Source organism: Protopterus annectens, chromosome 3.part0 (assembly GCF_019279795.1).
Source record: "Protopterus annectens isolate FY-2018-M chromosome 3.part0, PAN1.0, whole genome shotgun sequence".
NCBI lineage: Eukaryota > Metazoa > Chordata > Ceratodontiformes > Protopteridae > Protopterus > Protopterus annectens.
Window position 1 is genome coordinate 215,002,303 of NC_056731.1, and position 27,607 is coordinate 215,029,909.

Sequence of the window (27,607 nt, forward strand, 5' to 3'; positions counted from 1 at the left end):
GTCGACCAACATCACACACATAACCAACCAAGATGGGGGGCTGTGCCCCCCACAACTCCCCTAACTATATATACCAACTCCAGGATCACATTACAGTGGGGAAAAGGGAAGATTTAAAAGGTTTCCCTTCACTTACCTTATGTATCACGTTACTTCCTGGTTGCTAGCCAACTATGGCCCTTCAAAGTATTTTTTTTTTTTTTATGCTGCTTTAGTTCACTGATTGTCCCATTCATTCTTTTCCATTTGGTGTTTCATGGTTTGTTGTTTTTCATATTTGGTAGCCGAACACAAACCCGGAGACATGATAATAATGAGGAATTAGCTGTCTGGTTCTCATGTCTCCACGGAGACAATCTGATAAAGAGAAGTTGGTTACAGTCTAATAGAGAGTGATTGGCTGGGGGGAAAAGAGAAACTGTCTAGGAGATAATGTTCTCTGAAACCATTCAGGGGTTTTCCCAGCTGGGAGAGCTATAAAGATAAGATAAAACTAGTTAGCACATAGTAGAAGCACAAGCTGCACCATGCGTCTTAGCATGAATAAGCTTTCTTTTAGTTTAACTCAAGTCTATTAGTATGGGTGTCAGTCTGGGACATTTGTGCCTATAAGGAGGGTAAAACTTCAATATCTGAATATGTAGATAGTTTTGTGTTTGAGAATTAAATTAATAGGTTTGGGGGGGTTGTTTGAGGGCTTTGAATAAAACAAAACGTTTTGTAAGATGTGGCATAGGCTCAAATGGAGAGGACAAGAAACAACCATATGAAAGTTCAACATGCCAAACAGTGTATGCATATAACACAAAAACTGGAACTAGACATTTAAAAAGGGTTTTATACATCAAAGGTGGGAATAATAACTTTTTAATACAATGATGCTTTATGCAATATCTTTAAATGTCAATGGTCACACAGATAAATACAAAAAAGAAAGAACAGTGAACTATATTAAAAATGTAGAGTGCAAATATCTATGTTACAGGAGACAGACTTGGAAAGAACAGAACATGTGAATTTGATGAAAAAAAGGTTTATGGTTATTCAGCTGAATATCTGGGATAAAATAAACAATTGGGGTACTTAACTTAATTGCAAGAGGAACTCCAATAGTGATAGAAGAGGAAAAAAAGGTAATAATGGCAGATTTGTAATGCTAAGGGGCTACTGGCAAGGGAGGAGGATTATGCTGGCAAGTATTTATATTCCACCTAAAACTGCTGTAATGGAGCTTGAGAAAATTCTGGGAGAAATTAATAATTTTTCAGCAAGGAATATTACTTATAGGTGGGGAATGGAATTTGATTTGCAGCGGTGAAGATGTGTCTGGGGGGCCCAGAAGGGAAAGTATAACAAAGGAGGGTAGATTTTTGTAGAAATTTATGAAACTATTTGGCACTGAAGATAGGAATTCAGTAACAGGAGTTCGGAGGGAATTTATATATTATTCCCCAAGATATAAAAACTGGGTTAGGGTAGACAGAATTTACATTTCACAGGAATATGTGTCTTTAATTGAAGGTCTTTGTTACCTCACAGCAAGAGGTTCTCCCATTCGATTCTCGGCTGGGCTTGGGAGTGCCTTCTGTGTGGAGTCTGCATGTCCTCCCCGTGGTTGGGTAGTGTTTGAAAGACATGCGTGCGTAAATGGGTGTGCCTTCGTTGAAAGTCATGTGTCGAGCTGGCACCTCAGCATTTTGTAAAAATCTACTGCCAATCATTGGTGGACCGGAGTTCCGCTGTGGTGACCCCTTACCGGGAAAAGCCGAAAGACAAACAACAACATGTGCCTTTAATTGAAGGTCTTGATATGTACCCAATAACTATTTCAGATCATGCGCCAATAACTAAAATAAAAACACAGGGTAATGAAATAAAAATGAGACACTGGCACTTTCCTACATATCTGTTGAAAAGAGAGGAATTTAAGCAATGGGTAGTGAAGATTATGCAAGAGCTATTCAAGAGTATAGAAATTACTTATGAAAACATAGCTAGGAAGTGGGATAAAATTAAGATGGAATTTAAAAGTAGGGTGGAAATAAAAGAAAGTATGCTATGGTTAAGAAGTAACAAGAATTATTTAGAGGGATTGACAAATGTGAAAATATTGCAGAATGGTGGAAATCTCACAGAACAAGAGGAAGATCAACTGCAGAATGCTAATTAGAAAATAAGGGATTACCTCGATAATATACACACATTTAAAAAGACTATTGTTAAGCAACTGTTTTTTGATAATAACACTAATGCACAAAAACTTTTAGCATAACTACTCAGGCAACAGAAAGTAGAAAGGACTGTCACCAAGCTTAAGGAGCCTATAACGAAGAAGGTAACAAGAGATCCTGTAGAGTTATTAGAAATATTTTGCAAATTCCATGATAGTCTCTATAAAGCAGAAAAATATGGAAATCAAGAAAAGTTACAAATGAAAATGTTTATGGAAGAATTAAATATGCCAAGGTTAGAGGCAGAGGAGGACTTTCCTGTAGATTGGTTATACATCACCATTTTTATCTCATCTCCTCCTATCTTAACTGTTAGTAATTGAGCCTCCTCTCCGTCTAACCTTGGCATATTTAATTCTTCCATAAACACTTCCATTTGTACCTTTTCTTGATTTCCATATTTCTCTGCTTTATACAGACTTCCACAAAATTTCTGAAATACTACTAATACTTCAACAGGATCCCTTGTTATCTTCCTTGTTAAAGGCTCCCTAAGCTTGGTGACAGCCTTTTCTACTCTCTGTTACCTGAGTCATTGTGCTAAAAGATTTTGTGCTCTAGTGTTATTATCAAAAAACAGTTGCTTAACAGCAATCTTTCTAAACTCATGCATATTATTGAGGTATTCCCTTATTTTCTGTTTAGCTTTCTGTAGTTGCTCTTGTTCTTGTTCTGTGAGATTCCCCCTATTTTGTAATACTGCAACATTTGTCAGTCCTTCTAAACAATTATTGTTACTTCTTAGCCATATCTCCCTTTCTTTTATTTCCACCATTTTTTAAACTACACTTTAATTTTATCCCACCCCCTAGCTATATTTTCAGAAGAAATTTCTATCTTCTCCAATAGCTCCTGAACAATTCCAACTACCCAGTCCTTAAATTCCACTCTTTTCAACAGATAAATGGGAACATGCCAGTGTCTCATTTTTATTTCATTACCCTGTGTTTTTATTTTAGTTATTATTGTTGCATGATCTGAAAATGTTATTGTGTGCATATCAAGGCCTACAATTAAAGACAAATGTTCCTGTGAAATGTACATTCTGTCTAGCCTAGCCCAGTTTTTGTAACTTGGGAATTAACTCCGAACTCCTAGCACTGAATTTACACCTTCCATGTCAAATATTTTCATAAATTTCTTTAAAACATCTACCCTCCACTGTTATACTTTCTCTTCTGGGCTCTCCAGACACATCTTCACTATTGCAAATCAAATTCCAGTCTATACCTATAAGTAATATTCCCTGCTGAAAGTTGATTATTTCTCCCAGAATTTTCTTAAGCTCCATTGGAGCAGTTGTTGGTGGAATATAAATACATGCCAGTGTAATCCTCCTCCCTTGCCACTAGCCCCTTAGTACTACATGTCTACCATTGTCTTTTGTATCCTCTTCCATTACTACTGGAGCTCCTCTTGCAATTAATATAAGTAGTCTCTTCTTCCTTTGCACCAGGCATTTTGCTAAATAACCACCCTGAAAACCTTTCTTTATCAAATTTACATCTTCACTTCTTTCCAAGTGTATCACCTATAGCATAACTATTTGCATGACACATTTTTAATGTAGTTCACTACTCTTTGTTTCTTTGTATTTGTCTTTGAGACCATAAGGAGGAGAAGAGGCGGAAGACATGGCCGAAGGCAGGAGGAGAGGAGAAAGGCTAGGACTGTGGTAGTGAGGTTTGGAACTTTGAATGTTGGCAGTATGACTGGTATAGGGAGAGAGCTAGCTGATATGATGGACAGAAGGAACGTTGGTATATTGTGTGTGCAAGAGACCAGTTGGAAGGGGAGTAAGGCTAGATGTATCGGAGGTGGGTTCAAATTGTTTTATCATGGTGTGGATGGGAGGAGAAATGGCGTAGGGGTTATCCTGAAGGAACAGTATGCTGAGAGTGTTTTGGAGGTGAAAAGAGTGTCGGATAGAGTGATGTTTATGAAGCTGGAAATTGATGGTGTAATGATGAATGTTGTTAGTGCATATGCTCCACATTTTGGGTGTGCAATGGATGAGAAAGAAAAATTTTGGAGTGAATTGGATGAAGTGGTGATGACTATACCCAAGGGTGAGAGAGTGGTGATTAGAGCAGATTTCAATGGGCATGTTGGTGAAGGGAACAGAGGGGATGAGGAAGTGATGGGTAGGCATGGTGTTAAACAAATGAATGCAGAAAGTCAGTTGGTAGTGGATTTTATGAAAAGGATGGACATGGCTGTGGTGAATACGTATTTTAACAAGAGGGAGGAGCATAGGGTGACATACAAGAGTGGAGGAAGATGTACACAGGTGGATTATATCTTACGTAGGAGGGCCAGTTTGAAGGAGATTGGAGATTGTAAAGTGGTGACCGGAGAAAGTGTCGTTAGGCAGCATAGGATAGTGGTTTATAGGATGACGTTGGTTATCAAGAAGAGGAGGAGGAGTGTGAGGGCAGCACCAAGGATCAAGTGGTGGAAATTGAAAAAGGGTAATTGTGAGGTGGAGTTCAGGGATGAGTTAAGGCAGGCACTGGGTGGCAGTGAAGAGTTACCAAATAGCTGGGTAACTACAGCAGAGCTAGTAAGGGAGACGGCTAGAAAGGTGCTTACTATCACATCTGGACAGAGGAAGGACGACAAGGAGACATGGTGGTGGAATGAGGAAATACAGGAGAGTATACAGAGAAAGAGGTTGGCAAAGAAGAAGTGGGATTGTCAGAGAGATGAAGAAAGTAATCAGGAGTATAAGGAGATGAGGTGCATGGCAAAGAGAGAGGTGGTGAAGGCTACGGATAAGGCATATGAAGAGTTGTATGAAAGGTTGGACACTAAGGAGGGAGAAAAGGACCTGTACCGATTGGCTAGACAGAGGGACTGAGCCTAGAAAGATGTGCAGCAGGTAAAGGTGATAAAGGATAATGAGGGAAACATACTCACAAGCGAGGAGAGTGTGTTGAGGAGATGGAAAGAGTACTTTGAGGGGTTGATGAATGAAGAGAATGAGAGAGAGAAGGTTGGATGATGCAGTTATAGTAAATCATGAAGTACAATGGATTAGCAAGGAGGAAGTAAGGATAGCTATGAAGAGAATGAAGAATGGAAAGGCTGTTGGCCCAGATGACATACCTGTGGAAGCATGGAGGTGTTTAGGTGAAATGGTAGTGGAGTTTTTAACCAGATTGTTTAATGAAATCTTGGAAAGTGAGAGGATGCCTGAGGAATGGAGAAAAAGTGTTTTGGTACCGATTTTTAAGAATAAAGGTGATGTGCCGAGCTGTAGTAACTACAGAGGGATAAAATTGATCAGTCACAGCATGAAGTTATGGGAAAGAGTAGTGAAAGCAAGGTTAAGAAGGGACGTGATGATTAGTGATCAGCAATATGGTTTCATGCCAGGAAAGAGCACTACAGATGTGATCTTTGCTCTGAGAGTGTTGATGGAGAAGTACAGAGAATGTCGAAAGGAGTTGCATTGTGTTTTTGTAGACTTAGAGAAAGCATATGACAGGGTGCCTAGAGAGGAGTTTCGGTATTGTATGAAGAAGTCAGGAGTGTCAGAAAAGTATGTAAGAGTGGTACAGGATATGTACGAGGGTAGTGTGACAGTGGTGAGGTCTGCGGTGGGAGTGGCGGATGCATTTAAGGTGGAGATGGGGTTACATCAAGGATTAGCTCTGAGCCCTTTCTTATTTGCAATGGTGATGGACAGGTTGACAGACGAGATCAGACAGGAGTCCCCGTGGACTATGATGTTTGCAGATGACATTGTGATCTGTAGTGAGAGTAGGGAACAGGTGGAGGAGACCCTGGAGAGATGGAGATATGTTCTAGAAAGACGAGGAATGAAGGTTAGTAGGACTAAGACAGAATATATGTGTGTGAATGAGAGGGAGGATAGAGGAATGGTGAGGATGCAAGGAGTAAAGGTGGCGAAGGTGGATGAGTTTAAATACTTGGGGTCAATAGTTCAGAGTAACGGTGAGTGTGGAAGAGTGGTGAAGAAGAGAGTACAGGCAGGCTGGAGTAGGTGGAGAAGAGTGTCAGAAGTGATTTGTGACAGACGAGTACCTGTAAGAGTGAAAGGGAAGGTCTACAAGAGGGTAGTGAGACCAGCTATGTTATAAGGGTTGGAGACAGTTGCATTGACAAAAAGTCAGGAGTTTGAGCTGCATGTGGCAGAATTAAAGATGTTAAGATTTGCACTGGGTGTGATGAGGGTGGACAGGATTAGGAATAAGTATATTAGAGGGTCAGCCCAGGTTGGAAGGTTTGGAGACAAAGCCAGATAGGCACAATTACGTTGGTCTGGACATGTGCTGAGGAGGGATGCTGAGTATATTGGGAAAAAGATACTAAGGATGAAGCTACCAGGTAACAGGAAAAGAGGTAGGCCTAAGATAAGGTTTATGGATGTGGTGAGAGAGGACATGCAGGTGGTTGGTGTGACAGAGCAAGATGCAGAGGACAGGACGGGAACAGCCGAAAGAAGATGATGATGATGATCTTTGAGACCATAAATGTTTCAAGTCATTATCAAAAGTGTCATATTCTTGAGAGATTATTCCTACCTTTTATGTATAACAGCTTTTTTTTGTTAAATGTCTAGTTTTGATTTTTGTGTTACATGCATGTAATGTACTGCATCATTAACAAGCAAGGTGCGCTTATGTTTGTGATGTAAAACAGTTTGCATTCCCAGTGTGTGTTAACCCTTAGGTCTGACAGCACCACTGGTTTATGAATATATTTGAAGTATGTCATGCAGAGCAATTGTACTAAACTCAAAGTTCCTAGTATTTTGTCTGAGAATGAATTTTGTGTAATATGACCAAACTTAACACAGCATTTGCATTTGGAAAACAAACCACTTAAGTTACCTGTATTAACACATCAGGGTAGCATTTAGTTTAGCAAGCCCTGTGGGTGCTGTAAAGTATTAATGCGTTTGCAGTTACTTTCATTCTTTATAGAAACATCAGAATACACATACTGACAGGAGGAATGAAAAGCCCTCTATTCACAAGAAAGTCCAGCTGTGTAAGTGAACTCACCATAGCAGTAGATATAATAATAGATTATTGCAGAAGTAGCCTAAGCTAATATGGGTCCTAGCTGCTAGCAGTAGTAATACTCAATTAAAAGAAAACAATCATACTTTAAAAAAGCTGTGAATGCATGTTTTTTCACCTATAAAAATACAACAGTGACAAACCAGCGTAGCAATGAACAATATCAAGACAGCACTCTGAAAAAAAAAAGACTCTCACAAAGAACCATTTAAAGATTTGGAAAGGACTACTAAGATTTTATTTAGACAAGAAGCCAAGTATTTGTTAAAGTTATTAGCAACTACTGAAGTGTCTTCTGGGGAAGGAGTGGACTGCTGACTTTGGCCTGGATTTAGTTCATTTTGGACCATTGACCAGAATTTCAGGATTATTTTGGTGTGCCTGCCGTAAGTTATAGTGGTGGAATTTTTTGTCATGCTTTATACTGTGTTTGGTTTTATTTCTCATCTTTCTGTAGTGTAGAAGTTTTCCTGGGATTTATTTCGTGTTCCATGCTTTCCAGGCCTTGTCTCCAAGAACCATTAGTTGCCTGCTGTTTTTAGATAGCCATGTTGCTGGATTAAGTTCAACTCTTTTTCTCTTGATGGGAGTATGTTTTTTCAGTATCTTGATAAAGTTTTTGTTAAATTTAAGAGTGGATTTGTCTAAAGGAAGATTTTTTAAACATATTCCAATTATATTGCTTGAGAGTGGAGATGATATTGTCTACATTAACAATGGATAGTTTACACGCATTGTTGTATGAGTGATGTTTTACTGGATTGCATACAAACCTGCTAGAAAAACTGGACAAGTAATTATTTAGGTTATCAGATAGTGTGCCATAGTTATAGATATAGACACTGGGTTTAGTTGAGAGAATCTAGACTCGAGTAGAAGCCTTAGAGGAGGGCTTGTTATATCTTGTCAGTATATTTATGAATTATTGAATGAGGGATGATTTTTTTTTTCTGATAAAGAGATGTGTTCAGATGTTTTAGGTATATAATAACTACCCCACCACCTTTTTTGGATATACAGTCTGCTTGAAGAATACTATATCCTGGTGGGAGGATTTCAGTGTCTTTGACTTCAGGTTTTAGCCATGTTTATGTGATAGCAAGGATGTCAGGATTGTAATGAGGAATGGAAGCATGCAGTTCTAAAGTTAACGTCTATAAATGTTAGACTTGCTTTACCAAACTTGTAGAGGTTGTACATTATTAATGGCCATTATGATAGGGGCTGTTGTGGTTGGAACTGGGTTAGGGTGAATGTCACCAGAAAGTCGCAGAGTTGGCAGAAATGAATTGGAATATACAATGCCACTTGGTTTTAAATGTTATGTGTGACTAGTTTGTGGGTTGGGTTATTTACATTTAAATACGTTTGTTTGAAAAGATGGATATGAGACAGGTTGCAAAGGTTGTGGGCTATACAAAATAAAATATGGGAGTTAATACAATTTAGAGCAGAGGACTGAGCACTGGGTATAGCAGTGGTGTTGACTCATGTATGATGGTTGGTTATCTGTGCTGCAAAGAGGAGGGAAGTGAACTGTACTACTCTGAATAGCATTCTAATTATTTTGTGAGTGCTTTGTTAGTGAAAATGTAAACAGGATAGTAACAGAGGGCTGGATTTTGTTTGAATGGTTGTATGTGTGTTTGGTGAAGTGGGAGGGGTTGTCAAGTTACAGTGAAGATGAAATCAAGATTAAAGAAAAGAGAAAGGTAAAAAGTGATTAGTGGGTATGTCAAGGAGGGGCAGAAGTACAGACTGAAAGCTGTTTTGTGATGGGTGGTAATGTCGTGGGTGGAGATAAGCTTAGGATAAGGGTAGATGATGTGGGGGTGGCTGGGAATTAGAGATAAGGTAGGGGACTAGATTGAGTCCGACCACAGGGAGGGTGTATGTAGTGAGCAGAGTGGGCTCAACCAATCAGTTACTTCAATGGAATGCAGTTACTCCTCCCACAGTTGGTTTTCTACAAAAAACAATCAATGAAGTTGAATGTTTAGGGATACCAGTGCAAGATCTTTGAACTCTTGAAGTGACGCACAACATTTATTTTTATTTTTATGGGCTTTATTTGCTTTCTCCATGGAAATTTTGTACAAGCTGAAGTAAAATATGTTAAAGTGTTAATTTAGCTTCAACTAAAGCAGCATAAGGCCTGTGTGTGGGGGTGGGGAAGCCGTTCTCACAAATTCAACACTACAGTAGAGAAAGAACATACTGATGCAGAAGTTAGGGAAATCAACATATTTCAGCAGGTTAATCGGATTCTTGGGAACTGCCTTACATTGCTTTTAAGTGATAATGAAATCCTTCTCATGGTTATACTTGTCTCAAGAGTCTCCTTTTCTCATCGTCATGCTAACTGACTAACACACATTTGAGAAATAGTGAGGGTGGTGAGAATTTTAATAAATCCAAGGGATTATCTTTTTTTACTGTAATTTATATTGCATAAGATTAATAAAGAGCATTTCCAAAGCTGGAAAGTGGATTACAGCATTTCTTCTCAATCTTATTTTCATTTTAACAAAAGAAGTTCAAATTTAATGGTAATTCACCCCAATATAAATGCATCATAATTCATGTCTTACTTTTAATTCCTTCATGATACAGGCTTTTGTACATACCTGATCTTCAGGTCTGTTCTTGTCTCCTCGTCTTAAAGAACCTGCAACCACTAAAACAGACTTTACAGCACGAAGACCCCAGTCATAATGATCCTAAAATCAAAGTAAAAACAAATACATTAAAAATAAATAAATGAAGAGATAGATGTCCTTACTGCCAGAAAAAATACATAATTCTAAAGTCATAGCCTGTTTTTTTCATGTAGACATCATAATGTAAGTATACCATTCCAAATCTTTTTTAGACAGTGCACTCTCCTTTTTGTTGTAATTTTTTTATCTTGCATTAAAATTTTTGGCTCTCAGTAAGGACTTGCCCAGCTGTGTGGGACTGATGCCAACAACGTTCCAGCTATTATTTTTAGCCATTGCACCAATATCCTTCAACCCAGGTTTACTTTGTTTTCAGTGTTCAAGGTCAGCTACATCATAAAAAAACAGAATTGCTTTTCAGACTTTCTGCTATTCTGCACCCATGGACACTGCTCAACATTTTTGCAAAGCTTATTTTAGTTGTGACTAATATGATGAAGGTAAAATTTTTGATGAGAAGGAAGTGGTGTAAGTAAACTTACAATAACAACAGATGTTTAAATAGACCACTGTTGCAGCAGGCTATGCTATATGTGGCATACTCAGCTAAGGGTTGAATCAGGAAGTCAGTTTCTGAGGCATTAGGCCACGTTCCATGAGACCTAGCCATTGGAAAGTTCAAGGAAAGTAGTATTAAGTCAGTGGCTAGGACACCAAAACTTCAGAGCTTTCTTGCCTCAGAAGTGGGAGACTAGAACACTGCCAGAGATTAACACAGTTAATAAAAGTCACTTATTTTGGCATAAAACAGCAAAAAAGAGATGGGTGGATGTTGCCTCTAGTACAACAGTGATTTATTTGAACATCTACTGTTACCGTAAGTGTATTTACACAACTGTACTGCCGTCACCATTAGATCACCATTTTAGTAGACTAAGCTATATGTGATGACAAGAAGAAATTAGAAAAAAGGGAGGAGAAAGATTAGTGTACAGGAACCCCTGGAGAATAGCCCAAGCAAGGCCTGCTCTAGATCTAAAGAAGGAATTTAGTTTGCAGTGCTTAGTAAAGGTGTGCACAAATGAACAAATTGCTGCCTGTAATACAGTTCTCAAGTTCTCCTCCTTCCAAAAAGCCACAGAATTACTAAGAGTACTGGAAAAGTGGGCTCTAACCTTGCCTGAAGTGTCTTGTTATGTCAAGAATAAAAAAAGAAATACCATTGACAGCTATTTAGAAACATGTTTTTTCATTGGTTGTCCATTTTTCTCATTTTCATAGGAAATAAACAGATAATCTGATGTCCTGTAGGCTTTTGTCTCATCATGAAGAATCCAAGTTGGCTGTGGACATCCAGAAGATTAATTGCATGTCTCAATATTTGCAGATGATGACATTTTGAACTGAAGTCCAGAAAAATTATATTTTGGTACTGTGGAACATTTTGACAGCTTCACATCTGTTTTATATGCCAAAAAAAGCTGTAGTCGTAGATTATGTACCTACACATTAATTGGTTCACCCGCAGCAGTATTTATGGGGTCACACTAAGATGATGTGCTTTGGTATACAAATTAAAACAATTTTGTTATGACAGCTAAGGATGTATGGGAACAGACTAAATAAAAGATAATACAAAAACTGAGAAAATGAAAGATGTTTTAAGGATATGAATAGTAAGATACAAGTGGTGAAAATGTTTTTAATACCGTCTGTTTTATATACAGATCAGGCATATTTCTATAAGCCTGAGGATATGTTGTGAACAATAATTAAAAAAAAGAAGAGATAAAGAAATGTATTGAGAATTATTAGACCATCCCCATAGAACAAGGTGGTTTATGATTACCCAGTTTGTACAGATATTTTAGAGGTATGCAGTGTTAAGGCTCATATATGTAAGACAACCAGGGTTCTAAATCAAAGTGGAAAGGGATGATGTTGAAGAGGAGGAGTTCAAAGAAAAGATAGAGTAGGAATTTGGATTGCAGATCTTTAAGGAGAATAACAACCAAAAAAAATATTATATTCAAAGTTGCAGAAACAAGTCTTAAGAACTAAGTAAATTCAGTAATAGCAAAAGCACATTTTGACAACAGGTATGACTGCAAAAGTGGTACAGAAAATAGGAAAAAGGGTGCTGGAATTTACTGAAAAAAAACCCACAGTACTGAGAGCAAATAACTACAGATGGAAAGTTAACAGAGTGGGATGAAGACAAGAAGATAAAGTTTACACTGCAGGATAAAGATTGCCTTTCCTTCCAGATAATGACAAATAGGGGAATCCTAAGTGAAAAAACAGCTCTGGTAAAGTTTTTAGTTGAGTCCAGAACAGAAGCTGCTGTTAAAAAGAAATAATGAATACAGCACACAGACTATTGCATGATAGCTATAAGAGTCAATCAGAGGAGGTTTGAAAGACTGGGAAGAGAGACTGAAAAAGCAATTTACAAAGGAACAATGGAAGGACATATACATATGACTCCCAAGAACAAAGTCCAGAAGATTTAAGATTTTTTTTAAACAAGAAACATCTTTATTATTAATGTAACTACTTATGACATAGGCAACCATACATTTATATAAATGAAAACAAACCAATTTCAGTTAAAAATATTATACATCACTTATAATCTATCCAGTCATTATATATATATATATATATATCTATATATATCTATCTATATATATAGATATATATATATATATATATATATATATATATATATATGTATAGCTCATTCAATCCCTGCCTTCCCTTAAACCTCATTCCTCCTTCAAAACATTAGTCTGCATATACTGTTCCCACAAATCCAGTGTGATTTCCTCTTATTCTTTTCTAAAGATCCCACTTCCACTTGTTTTATCTCTGTGACTATATTGACTACTTCTAGTACACTTGGTTTAGACTCAGATTTCCATTTTCTAGTAATTGCTTTTTTGGCAGCCACCATAATTAAACTCACCAAGGCCTTAATATGTCTAGGCAATTCCCATTCAGTAGCACAGCTAAAGAAAAAAATAAGTTCCTTAGTTACATCAATTTGCTCACCTAGTATTTCTGATAAAGTAGACTGAAGGGAATTTTTAAAGCCTGCCAATTCATTACACCCCCCAAAAATATGTACCCAATTACTTCTTTCTTCCCCATCACACCTCCAACATTTGCAATCTGCCTAAGTTATAATTCTCTAGAGTCTGCTTGGGGTATAAAAATAACTATATAAACACTTCCAAGAAAAGATCCTAAATCTTCTAGACTTTGTTGCATATTTGGGAGCCATACATACATATATACATATATAGTTCCTTAGTCAAACCTCTGTACTGATGAGTACATCACCAGGACTAAACAGTTGTATATTGCTCTCCAGTTAGTGCCCCCCCCCCCAACTAAAGTCAAGTTTCTTTTGAGAAATACTCAAATCTATAAAAGAGCATTTCATTTCCTCTCTTGTTCCATCTGTAACTAACTCCAGCTTTAATTCTATATCCTGTTAAGAATGTCAGAAAATTATACTCTGTGCCCATAACATAGTCTATAACTTAGTGCAAACATATTAAATTACAGTTAAAATTTTAGTTGAAAATATTACAATTTAAGCTAACATTACATACTTACCAAAACCTAATGAAACACTTAGAGTCGGTGTTAGACCGCTTCGCTCGCCCTCGCTGCGCTCAGGCTTGCTCCGCTCCCCTCCCTGCCCCCTATTCCCACCCGCCCCCACTACTTCTACTTTTATTCTAACCCCTAATCACCTGACCAGTAGTCCAACCCCTAATTCCCTAACAACTAGCCCAACCCACTCATCCTACCTCCCCCCACCCCCCAATCCAATTACATCCCACACTGATCCCACTCCCAAAACACATTCCCAGACAACACAACTCTACCCTCACACAGAACCAACCAGGAATCCTAGTTGTACTTCTCCTCAAAGTAGTATCATGTTACCCACACTCACATCCCTATCACTAGCTCTACTATCACTAACCTTCCTAACTTCCTTACAAACAGATCTACCGCTGCATAACTGCTATCACACTACCCACACTAGCCCACCCTCTCAAACCCACTCAGACTTCCACATCTGCCCTACAATCATAAATCTTACAACTACATATTACTCACTAACAAAAATTACACCATCTCATCACACTAAGAAAAACTCTCATAGACCAAGCTCGCAAACAATTAATATTAAAAAACACATACTGACACTCCTACAAATTCTGCTAACCTCTGGTGACATTCACCCAAATCCAGGTCCCCTCTCAGCTAGACAAACATCTGACCTGCTAATCCTAAATCTCAACATAAGAAGTATTACCAACAAGCTAACAGACCTACATGCATTCATAGCCCACTACAACCCTGATATACTCACCATTACAGAAACCTGGCTTAAACCCAGTATCCAAGATGAAGTCTTTCTTCCCCCAGGGTATACTACACTTAGATCTGATAGAACAAACAGGAAAGGAGGAGGAGTAGCCATTCGCTTTAAAAACACCCTTAACCTCCAGCTCCTGCACACCACACCACCCACTTTTCAAAATGCTGAAGTCCTGTTTTCTGTCCTATCCATAAGAAACACCAAGAAGATCAATATAATATGCTGCTACATACCTCCAGGCAACAACTCGCTCATAATAGAAGACATCCTACACTGGACAAAGGACACTCTACCTCAGGAAACGATCCTACTAGGAGACCTTAACACTGACTGGGCAACCTGTAACTCCAGCAGCCCCTCTACACATATCAATCTATATGGGTTTTCTCAACTAATTAAAGAACCAACTAGAATAGATGAGAAAACAAAGAGAGAATCCATACTGGACTGGACACTAACCAACTATCCCAAACAAAACTATACAGTAGGCTGCCTCCCAGATGACCTAAGTGATCATCTCCCCACCTTCCTACTCCAGAAACACTCCAATCACCCCAAACCAGTAGTCTACAAATTTGTACGAGATGACCGTAACCTTACCCCACAATACCTAAATACTGTCCTAAGCCACTGCAACTGGGAACCACTACGGACACTCGGGTTAGACCAGGCAGTAGACTACTTCAATACTACCTTCTCTAACATCCTTAATAGTCTAGCTCCCAGCAGAAAGATCAGAGTTAAGGCCAACTACGCACCCTGGCTAAATAGGGACACCAGAGCCTTACTAAAAGCTAGAGATAAAGCCTGGAAAATCTGGAAAACTGACAAAACCCCTAGCTCCAGACAATACTATCAACAGCTTAGAAACAAGGCCAAGGCTGAATCCAAAATAAACAAACAAAACTATTTTCTTAGCGCCCAAAGGAAATATTCAAATAGTCCACAAAAGTTCTGGCATGCCATTAACTCCCTACTAAAGCCAGGCAAAACCACAACCCCAACACCCATCTCTACTAACAATACCCTAGACATAGCTTCTCAATTTAATAACCATTTTACTAAATCCATCTTGGCCCTGTCCAGTCAAATAACCAAAAACAGTCTACCTCAGTCACAACCTAACCTATTCCACACCACCCCCTCTTTCAGCCTAAAACCAGTGCCCACCTCAACTATCAAAAAACTCCTCCTAAAACTAAAGCCAACCACACTAGCAGCTGATAACATACCTGCTGCATACCTAAAAATGGCTAGTGACTCCTTATCATATCCTGTCTCCATCCTTATCAACCGCTCCATACTAGAATCCTACATACCCAAACTCTGGAAAGTATCTCGCATCATTCCTCTCCATAAAGGAGGTAATTCTTATGAAATCTCCAACTACCGACCTATTGCCATCCTTTGCCCCTTATCCAAAATTCTTGAGAAATGCATCCACTTGCAAGTGATGACATTTCTTAACACACACAATCTACTATCTACCACACAACACGGTTTCCGTCCACATCACAGCACTACCACAGCCCTTCTATCTTTCACTAATTATATAAACCTTCACAGGAATGATAACAAATATGTATCAGCCATTTTCCTAGACCTCTCAAAAGCATTTGATATGGTCTCCCACTCCATTCTACTAGACTCACTAACATCATTATCCTTCACCTCCTCTACTATAGCCTGGTTCAGAAGCTACTTGTCTGACAGGCAACAATCAGTCCAGTGGAAAGGAACTCTGTCTACACAACTTCCAACCACCATAGGTGTCCCACAGGGCTCTATACTGGGCTCGCTGTTGTTCTCTATTTTCACAAATAACCTCAAATGCTCTACACAACATGCCACACTCATACAATATGCAGATGATTCAACTCTGATCTGCTCCGCCTCATCTCCCACCATCCTACATACACTCACTCAAGATACCTTTATCTCAGTAGAAAAATGGATATCTGGGATCCAACTAATTCTAAATCCCAAAAAGACAAAACTGCTACTATTTACCCCTAATAGATAAAAAAAAACCTCTCCTTTACCATAACATCTAAGGACGGCACCACCATCTCCCCTTCTAACCACACCAAACTTCTGGGCATTGAAATAGACAATAATCTCCACTTTGATGTTCACATCTCACATACTATAAAACTAGTACACAAAAAACTAGGCTCCCTATACAGGCATAAGTCCTTTCTCTCACAAAAAGCAAGAGTCACTCTTGCACAAAGCCACCTCCTCTCAACTCTATTATACGCAGCACCAATCTTTACCCAAATCAGACAACGTGACCTAGACAAACTAGAATCATGCTACAATAAAATAGCCAGGTTTGCTACTAACTCAACCTATGGAACCCATCACTGTGCTGCACTAAAAGAACTAAAATGGCTTGAGCTACCACAGCTACTTAACTATCACCAGCTGGGCACAGCCTACAATATTCTCAAATATCCTGAAAAAAACCCTCATTATCCAACCTACTTACTATCTATACTACAAACCGATACCTAAGATCCAGTGAAAAATCTCTCCTCTCCATCACCAAGGCTAACAATAATGCAGGGAAAGTGCTCTACTCCCACACCGTTGCCAGAAACTGGAACTCTCTTCCCCTATCTGTGTCCACTGCCCCCTCCACATCCATATTCAAAAACTCCCTCAAATCGCACCTTCTTAGTACATGGTTATGCCCTTGTATCACATAACCCTACCCATACTACTATTAACTCCCCAATTTCCTCTCTGATCACATGCTGGAGCTCTGATCCCCTGTAGGCTTGGTCATCTGAAAGGGTACTTTTAACTGTAGAATCTTACTTGATATATTTTCTTTTCTTACCAAAGTATGACTGACATTGTCTTTTTACCCATGTTCTATATCTTTTACCTGGAGTGTTTTTATTAATTCTTGTTGTATTACTATGCTCAGCATACATGATGTAACCTGTTTTGTGTATTATGCTGGATGTACTGTATTTGTATAACTTGATGTTGGAGCTTTTCTCCCCGGGCCTCCGCTGAAAATGGACCTGGTCCAGTCGGAATTTCCCGGTTAACAAATGTAAAATAAATAAATAAATATACCCCCAGTTGTTTCTTTGTGAATTGCTTACCCAGTCTCTCTCCCCAATCTTTTCCAACTGCTCTGACTGATTCCTATAATTATGTAATATTTTATATGTCTATTAATTATTCCTTCTTTAAGACCAGCTTCTGTTCCAGATTCTGCTAAAATCACTACCAGTGCTGGTCTTTCACTTATGCTCCCCCTATTTTTTTCTCTTTGCCTTATATGCTAATATCAACTTTGATAGGGGAGGTAATCTCTAGCTTACAGTTCAAATGAGTTCTTGACCTCCTCCCATTCTATTAACTTTCACTATTTGCTCCCAATACATTGGCTCCTTTGCCAGTTTTCTCCAGTAATTTCCAACATCCTCTTTTTTATGCTTTGAATCTCTAATTGCAGTCATCTCTTTCAGCAGAATCTCTTTTCTCCAACCCCATATTGGCTTAGTTCTTAGAATATATTCTGCTACTTTATGAATAAAATATTCTGGATGTTTTTTTTTTATTCTCCTCAAGACTCAGCATCCAGAATCCCAGTTTCTCCTTGTTCTTTAGCTTCACCCCGTTTCATCATCATCCCTTTCTACTTTCAATTATAGCTTTATGCTTGTGCTATGTACAGCAGCATTAACTGTATATCTCTGAAATTCCCCATTCAAATCAGATAATCCCAAATCACCTTATTCTATTGGAAGGATCAATTTATCCCGCTTTACTCTTGCACTCTTCCCCTCCCAGATAAAATCCTTCAACTCTTTATTAATTGCTATCCACAACTTCTCCTCTGATTGACAAATATATGCCTGAACTGTGTATAAAACTAAAGGGACTAAACACTTTCACTGCTTGTATCTTGCCATCCATATCAATAAAACAGAGCTTCCAATTTCTCAATTTTTGTATTGCCTTTTGTTTAGTCTCTTCTCACACATCCTTAGCTGTCATAACAGAATCCTTTTTAAGCCATACTCCAAAGTACTTCCTTTTATCATGTCCCCATAAATATAGGAATAGCTGAACTAGTTCATGTGTGGGTACACAGTTTACAGCTATTGCCTTTACCTTCATTAGTTCTGTATCCCAAAAAGACTTGAAACTGTCTCAGAATGTTCCACAACACTGATATGTCCTTTTCTGATTTTATCAGTTATAAAATATCAGCAAATAAAGCCAACTTTTCTTGACTGCCATTACTATACCAATTATATCCTTAAATTTCTGAGTCCCTTATTTTCTTTGCCAATGGTTCTAAATATAAAGGCACAGTGGTGTAGCAGTTAGCATTGTCACCTCACAGCAAGAAGTTCTCCTGTTCAATTCTTTGCTGCTGTGCCTTCTGTGTGGAGTCTGCATGTCCTCCCTGCATTCACGTGGGTTTCCTCCAGGTGTCTGGTTTCCTTCCCCATTCCAAAGACATGAGTCTGGAGCATTTCTCCCTGGGCCTCTGCTAAAAATGGGCTCTGTCCCAATCGGACTTTCCCAGTAAACAAATGTTAAATAAAAATAAATAAATAAAATAATGCAAATAACTAAGGAGAAAGAGTGCCCCCCCGCCTGTTCCCTCCAGTGAAACAAAACTTATCAGACAGGAACCTCCCCACACACTTAAACTTTCACCTCCAATCCCTCATATATTCCCATAATCAACTTTATAATTTTATCAGGGAATGCAAATGCTTCCATTGCCCTACTCATAAAATCCCAGCTTACTCTGTTGAATGCTTTCTCTGCATCAAAACCCATCAACAACAGTGGTATTTTCTTACATTCTGTTTCCCTCTGGATCAGCATTGTTCTACTAATGTTGTCAAAAGTTTGCCTCCCCTCAACAAAACCATACTGATCCATATTTATCATTTTGGCATCATCTTTGCCCTTCTTTTAGCTATTATAGACAAACAATTTATAATCATAGTTTAGAATCAAAATGGGCATATATGAGGCTGGATCTAATACATCTTTACCATCTTTAGGAATTACAGGTACAACCGCTTTCTTTCAGGATGTTGGTGCTTCGCCTCCCTTTAAAATACTGTTAAACAAATCTTTTCAGATCTTTATCACTTTTGTCCCTCCTAGCTTCCAGACTTCCACAAGAATACCATCTATTCCTGTGGACTTTCCTGTAGATTGGTTAAACATCACCATTTTTATCTCATCTTCTCCTGTCCTGTTAGAAATTGAGCCTCATCAACCTCTAACCTTGGTGTATTTAGTCCTTCCAAAAACTGTTCCACTTGTACTCTTTCTTGATTTTCACATATCTCTGCTTTATACAAATTTTCATAAAATTTCCAAAATACTTCTAGTACTTCCACAAGATCTCTTGTTATTTTCCTTGTTATACGCTCCCTAAGCTTGGGGACAACACTTTTTGTTTTCTGTAGCTTAAGCATTTGTGCTAAAAAGTTTTTGTGCTCTGGAGTTATTATCAAAAACAGCTGCTTAACAGCAGTTTTTCTAAACACATGCTTTTTATTCAGGAGTCACTTATTTTCTCTTTAGCACTCTGTTATTGCACCTCTTCTTGTTCTGTGAGATTCCAGCTATTCTGCAATACTTAAACATTTGTCAGTCCCTCTTAATAATTATTGCTACTTCTTAACCATATCTCTTTTTCTTTCATTTCTACCCTATTCGTAAACTCCACTTTAATCTTATCCCATTCCCTAGCTATACTTTCAGAAAAAAATTCTATTTTCCCTAATAACTCCTGAATAATTTCAACTACCCATTCCTTAAATTCCGCTCATTACTCTGCATTTTTATTTTAGTTATCATTGGTGTGTGATCTAAAATCGTTACTTGATATGTATCAAAATTTTCAATTAAATGCACATGTTTCTGTGAAATATAACTTCTGTCTAGCCTAGCCCAGTGTTTGTACATTAATGAATAATATGTAAATTTGAATTCACATAATTCATAGCAAATATTTTCATAAATTTCTTCAAATATCTACCCTCTTTTGTTATATTTTTCCTTCTATGTCCTACCGCCCCGATACAGCCTCATTGTTGGAAATCAAATTCCAGTCCCTACCTATAAGTAATATTCCTTACTGCAAGCTGATTATTTCTTCCAGAATTTTCTTAAGCTCCATTAGAGCAGTTTTCAGTGGAATATATATACATGGCAGTGTAATCCTCCTCCCTTGCCAGTAGCCCCTTAGTACTACAAGTTTACCATTACTGTCTTTTTTCTCCTCTTCTACTACTACTGGAGCTCCTGTAGCAATTAGAATAAGTACCCTCCTCTTCCTCTGCCCCAGGTATTCTGCTGAATAACCATCCTGAAAAACTCTCTATCAAATTCACATGTTCAGTTCTTTCTAAGAGTGTTACCAGTAGTATAGCCATTTGCACTCTACATGCTTTATATAGTTCATACTCTTTCTTTTTTTCTTTTTATCTATGAGACCATTAACATTCAAAGACATTACAGAAAGCATTATATTCTTTAGAGATTTTATTCCCACATTTTATGTATAACAGCTTTTTTGTTAAATGTCTAGTTTTGGCTTTTATGTTATATGCATGTACTGTTTTGCAGGTTAATCTTTTACAAAGTTGTTTCTTGTCATCTCCATTTGAGCCTATGTCACATATTACAGGACTACAAAATATATCAACACTCGAGTCCAACAATGAATCTGCTCAACAGCACGATTATAACAGAATTCACTAAGGGGTGAATGAAAGATGTTAAATTTGCTTCTAGGAATAAATTTCATTCCCTTTCTAAACAGGGCGAAATGTGTATCTGTTATAGTCAAAGATGTGTAATTGTATATAAAAAAATTCCTTACTCGTTCTAAAAAGAAAGTTTGTGAGGTCTTGGAAACATTTGTTTCGGACAATCCGTTTGTGTTTTCAGACTCTATTGTACAAGGAAACAACTACAATGTTAAAGAATCCAATGGGACTTTGAGAGATATTATTTACGATTTTGGACATAAACTTAATAATATTAAGAGTTTGCAAGTGGAAAATTCTTATTTAAATAGATGTATGGAACTGAAAATAGTCCCTATGGGGCTACTTTTTTTAAACGACCATTGGGGCTGGTACTCAATGATGAATTAATTAATGAATGTAATGTATTATTTGATTCGTTTGGATTCAGTTTTATGAAATTTATTATGAAATGTAATGATTATACTTTAGCTAGCCTTACTAAAGAAGTAGATAGGTTGAATGAAATTATTACACAAGATTTGGTCTTTGATCAATGTCGTACTTTATTTGATAAACAATTTATGTATGCAGATACTACTTCTCAAAAAATATTTAAAAGGAAATGTGACAAACTAAAACGTGATTTACAGCAATACAAGGATGGCAACATGTATAATTGGAAAAATAAGGACAGCAAAATTTATAATGCCACCAAAGTTAATGAGATGGGTGGGAATGGTAAAAAAACTAGATATAATGTACAAAATTCATATAAACCTTTTTTAGGAAAGGGATACCATTGGGAGGAAGTGCAGGACAGGAATACCAATGCCCGGTGGAATCAACAGTCCCTACAACAAGAGAACCACAGGGAACGCTGGCAGTAGAACCTGTACAACCCATTATTAAGTATAATGAGGTCCAATATGGACAGAGGAATTTTTTTATATACAATTACACATCTTTGACTATAACAGATACACATTTCGCCCTGTTTAGAAAGGGAATGAAATTTATTCCTAGAAGCAAATTTAATTTGGTTGAGAATGTTATTCAATTTAAGATGTATTTGAGGAAGTTAAATTTATCTGTGTTTTTTAAAGGTAGTAGGAATAATGGAATGTCAAATTCTTTACATAGAAAAAGTGTCTTTACCCCACTACTACACCCGACATTAGGTATATTTGAAAAGGTAGTCTTGGATGAAATGTATAGTTATGGACAGAAGGGTTCACATACTATAAAATACAACATGAGTAAGGATGAGTTTCAACTTATGTGTGAATTATGTAGTGACCCCAATATTAGAATCATGCAACCAGATAAGGGTGGGGGAATTGTTCTATACGAATCTACCGACTATAAGAATGAGATACAAGTTATATTACATGATACAGATCAATACGAAGTTTCATCTATTAATGAACTAAATATTGCATATGGTAGAATTGATGCCCTTTTGGAAGAGTTATTGATAGAAAATAGGATTGATCAGGAATTATATCAGTACCTAAAGGTGAAATACCCGGTTACAGCAACCATAAGAGGTATTCCGAAGATTCATAAGAATATTACATCCTCCATTTAGACCTATTATATCGGGTAGTAGGTCTAAAACTTTTCCATTTGGGAAAGTTATTGATAACTGGCTCAAACCTATATATACTTCTACCAGTCATATAGTAAAGGATTCATGGGATTTTCTGGCAAGATTAACTCAATCTAGTTGGAAACCCAACTTAACTCTGGTCACCATAGATGTAAAGGACCTTTTTACCTGTATTCCTAGGGAAGAGGGTATGGAAAGGTTCATTAATAGTATTGATAAATATACTGATTATACTTGGGATAAAATCAAGTTAATAGAGGAATTTATGAGCATTGTTTTGGATAATAATTTTATATATTATGAAGGGGAATATTTTAGACAAAACAAGGGGGTTGCCATGGGCACAGCATGTGCCCCTATATATGCCAATATGGTTCTCCTAGACTGGGAGCATGAAGTTATCTTTAGTAGTCGATACATGAAGTACATCCAAAGGTATGTACGGTTTTTGGATGACGTATTTATAGTATGGGAGGGGGACAACACTGTTATCCCTGAATTTATACAATATATAAATACATCCACCCCCTTTTTGAGCTTTACACATAAATACAGCATGGATGGCATTGCATATTTAGATACTTACATTACCTTAACACCTAATGGTTTTAAGTCCAATATATATAGGAAGGAGACATTTAGTAACACATACATGGAATACAATAGTTGTCATCCTGTTAGGTTAAAAAATAACACAGTCAAGGGTCAGTGTATTCGGGCTGCCAGAATGACTTCAGAGTATAGTGAGATGGTGATGGAGTTGAATACAATAGGCAATATGTTTAAGCAGAGGGGATACCCTGAATATGTTATTAAGGATGCTATAGAGTATGTGAGTAAAATGTGGGGCATTAAATATAAACCTTTATTAGGAGTGGGTATAGACAATATAAGTATAACCAACAGTGAAGGAAATGAAAGGGATTTCCATACGGCATGTATTTTACCCTTTAGTTATTATACTGAGGATATAAAACATATCATCAAGAAGAATTGGAATATTTTAAAGGGGGATGATGCAATATTGGCTTTAGTGGGCAACGAACCCATGTTTGTTAATAGTGTGGGGTTTAACCTTAAGAATAAATTTGAACACAATATAGAGAGGTTTAAAGGACAATTGACAGGCACACGGAAATGTGGACACTGTAATCAATGTAAGGCTATTATGGAGGACCAGGAGGTGCAGTTACATAATATCAGTAAAAATATTTTGCACTTTTGTCATGGCAATTGTGATATTACCAATGTTATATATCTGGCTCTGTGCACCACCTGTCCTAGTTTTTATGTGGGTCAAACAGGAAGAAAATTGAAAAATAGGATTTATGAGCATTTGTATGCAATAAAGAAAAGGGATGAGAATAATGCCCTATTTAGACATGTACGGGACAGTTCCAATTGCAATACTTTTAAGTTTGCAATATTGGAGGTGGTGAAGGTATCACAAAGAGGTGGGAGTATCAAGCATACTCTGGAGAGAGAAAGAGGTTAGATGGCAAATTTTATTGAATGCAACTTCACCACCAGGAATTAATGAATACATTACGATTAAACCTATATTATTGAATAAGGTTTAATTTTAAGAGATTTTTTAGAGAGGTTTACAAATGTATAAAAAGCTTATATAAGTAAACCAATATTTGAATATATATATACATATTTTTATAGTGTGTGTTGATGTATTAGAAGCATTAGTGATTTCAGTACCATATATACTAGTATTTTGAAATGGGAACAGCAGACTCTTATTTTTATATAGTTTATTTATATGCTGGTTGAATTGTTGTATGATTGGTGCATTAATTAGTATGAATGTAGTATAAAAATGTATGAATTTGTAAGGACAGTGTTCTGATGAAGTCTATGTGTTTAGATGAAAGCGCTTAACCTTGTCGTAATTTATAATAAAGTGTTTTTTATACAAGTTTTTTTCAACTGGCAACATATTACAGGACTGTTTCTTTTATTGAAAACCCTCAAACAAACATACATACACACAGACACACACACACACACACACACACACACACACACACACACACACACACATACACACACCCCTAATACCCCTAAAACCTATTAACTTAATAATGACACAAAAAACATGTACATTTTCAAATACTGAAGTTTTACCCTCCTAATAGGAACAAATCTTCCAAACTGACAGCCACACACACATAGACTCGAGCTAACCTAAAAGAAAGGTTATCCATGCCAAGATGCATGGTATAGCCTGTGGTTCCTATTAACTGCTGTCTGGTTTTGTCTTATCTTTATAGCCGTCTCATCTGGGAAAACATTTGAATGCTTTCAGAAAACATTTTTGCCATTTCTCTTTATCAGATTGTCTGCTAGAAACATCAGAACCAGACACAAAACTGTTTACTAGAAAAAAGCCTTATAATATTCCATATTCTTTTTCATTTACTTGCTTTCTCTTAAAACTCATTACTTGTGACTAGATTCATTTAATGGCCTTAACCCAGTCATTCCCATATGCAAGAATGAAAAAAAATCACACATTTTCTTTTCTCACGCTCTTTTAACCAGATTTTTTTTTTTACATTGCAATGCCTATATTTCTCAAAACTGAACAAGAAGAATTAGAAAAGAAGGGAAAAAAACAGGAGCACTTCTTTACATTAGTATCCCAATTACTCTTATAAATAACTGATTTTTTCACTCTATAAAATGCAAAGAAAACTATTCACCATTTAAATAGTACTATTAAGAAAAAAACTTTGTTTTACTTGCAGTCAACTTTCTCCCTATAGGAAAGATTCTATAAGCACAGTAAATATATGTACATCTCAAATCAATTTTAATACTGAAGATGTATTTACCCAGGGGCAAATTACCCATGATACATACTTATATTTGAAGGTTCCCTTTCTTATGGTGCCTAACATATTTGGTATACCACAGATTCACAAATTTGTATGGGACCCCAAACCCCACCACCTACTGTAAATGCAAGTAGTTCAAGAACTTGTCCCTTGGATAAATATATTGATTTCAAACTGAAATAAGTTGTGGAATCATGTGAGTATTTGTTTAAAGACTCATGGGATTTTTTTAAATACGTTGGGGAGGGTGAAGTTTGCCAGTGACATGATTTTTTGCACCATTGATGTTAATAACTTATATAGCGCTATCCCACACAGACAGGATTTGGACCTATTTAATGAATTTTTAACAGAGAACACTAATATGGTCTAGAAAGATACTGGCATTTTAAATATGTTGATGGAATTAGTTTTGGAAAATAGTTATGTATATTTTGAAGGACAGTATGATTTACAAAGGAAAGGAGTAGAATGGGGGTGACGTTCTCCCCCATTTTTGCTAATATAGTGATGATACAATGGGAGAAGTTGTTCATCTTTTATACTAAGTACTTTAAATCTTGGGTTCTATATACACATTTTCTGGATGATATTTTCATCATCTGGAAGGACTCCTTGGATGAATTAGCATTGTTTTGCCAATATATTAATTCAACAACTACATTTTTAAAGTTCACACATAAAACTGGGGTAGATAAAATTGACTATTTGGATGTTAAGACTGAAAAAAATAAGAAGGGGCTGGGGGTTACCTTGTCTATTTATAGGAAAGCCACTTTTTCCAATAGTATGCTGCACTTTACCATAAAAAAGCTACAGTGAAAGATTTTATAAATAACTATTAATGACAACTGATAAAACAGCCCCTTTAGACAACAAAATGTTCACAGATATTAGTTTTCTAGATCATTAGTATTAACATTTAGCATGAGAAGTGAAAATATATAAAACTAATTGAAAGGAATTGTGTTATATTTTCCACTAATAATGCCATTACGGATACTCTATGGAGGAATCCAATACTGTATACAAAACGGAAAATCATTTAAAGTATTATTTGAGTTAAGTTACAACTTGGAGAGTCCAGCTGTTAAAATGAATTAGGTGCATATTAGATTCAGTTTTCGCTATAATTGTAATACCAAGGGTATGTATAGTTTATTTGGCTAAGTGCCAATACTGTCCTTGCTTTTACGTCAGCAAGACCATAAGTACATTTAAAGAGTGGATTTATGAACATATTTATGATATTTCCCATAAAAATAATAATAATAATGCCTTGTATAAATATATCAAAAATGTAATGATCGTTTTTTTCTATTTTGGTGTTTAGATAGCATTTTCAAAAGAACAAGGGGAGGAATGTGGAATGACCGTATAGAGTTAGCAGAGTTAAAATGGCAGATTAAGTTGAAGGCATGTAATCACCCTGGGTTGAACGTAAAAAACTTCTTTAACTAGTGTTTTGAAATTAAAATCTTATGAGAGTTAACATGATTAACAGCATTAAGATGTTTATAAGAAGGACCTTTTTAAGCATGTAGTTAGAAAACAAAATGTTTTTGATGCTTTTAACAATGAACATCATTGCACTATTTGTAAATTTTAAATATGTGAATTTAGCCTAAATATGCAATTTTTACTGACACTGAAATTATGGGTTTATGTGATTTTGTAGAGGTGTGCTTTAAATCACTACTTATTACTATAAGTAGTGATCTGTCTAAGGAATTTTTAAATTGTATGGTTCACGATGATTAGTTGATGAGGGTGGGCATCTGTAAGAGTGGATATTTTAAAAACAATGTAGTTGCCGAATTTTTTTAGTTCTGATGAAGTCCCTAGATTTCAGGACAAAAGCACTTAACAGTGTGACTGTTATTTTGAATAAAAATTCCTTGGGTTGTATTCTGCGGTCGAGTTGCAGTCATTTTTTTTACTAAGTTTGTGGTTGGTGCTCGGTTTGTAGTCTGTAAAGTCTTTACATGTAGTCAATGTGAAAAAAAAAAAAGTCACAGTCTCTGGAAAGAGGGACATCCATGGAAATTACCTC

At 36.8% G+C, this 27,607-nt stretch overlaps 1 protein-coding gene across 1 annotated transcript in view; it reads right to left on the bottom strand.

Annotated features, from left to right (window-relative positions):
• DNAH11 (dynein axonemal heavy chain 11) overlaps positions 1–27,607 on the bottom strand; it is a 4,606,558-nt gene that overhangs the window by 3,003,513 nt on the left and 1,575,438 nt on the right. The window contains exon 37 of the mRNA XM_044065542.1: positions 9,910–10,002. Coding sequence (XP_043921477.1) covers positions 9,910–10,002 — 93 coding nt within the window. The remainder of the gene's footprint in view (positions 1–9,909; positions 10,003–27,607) is intronic.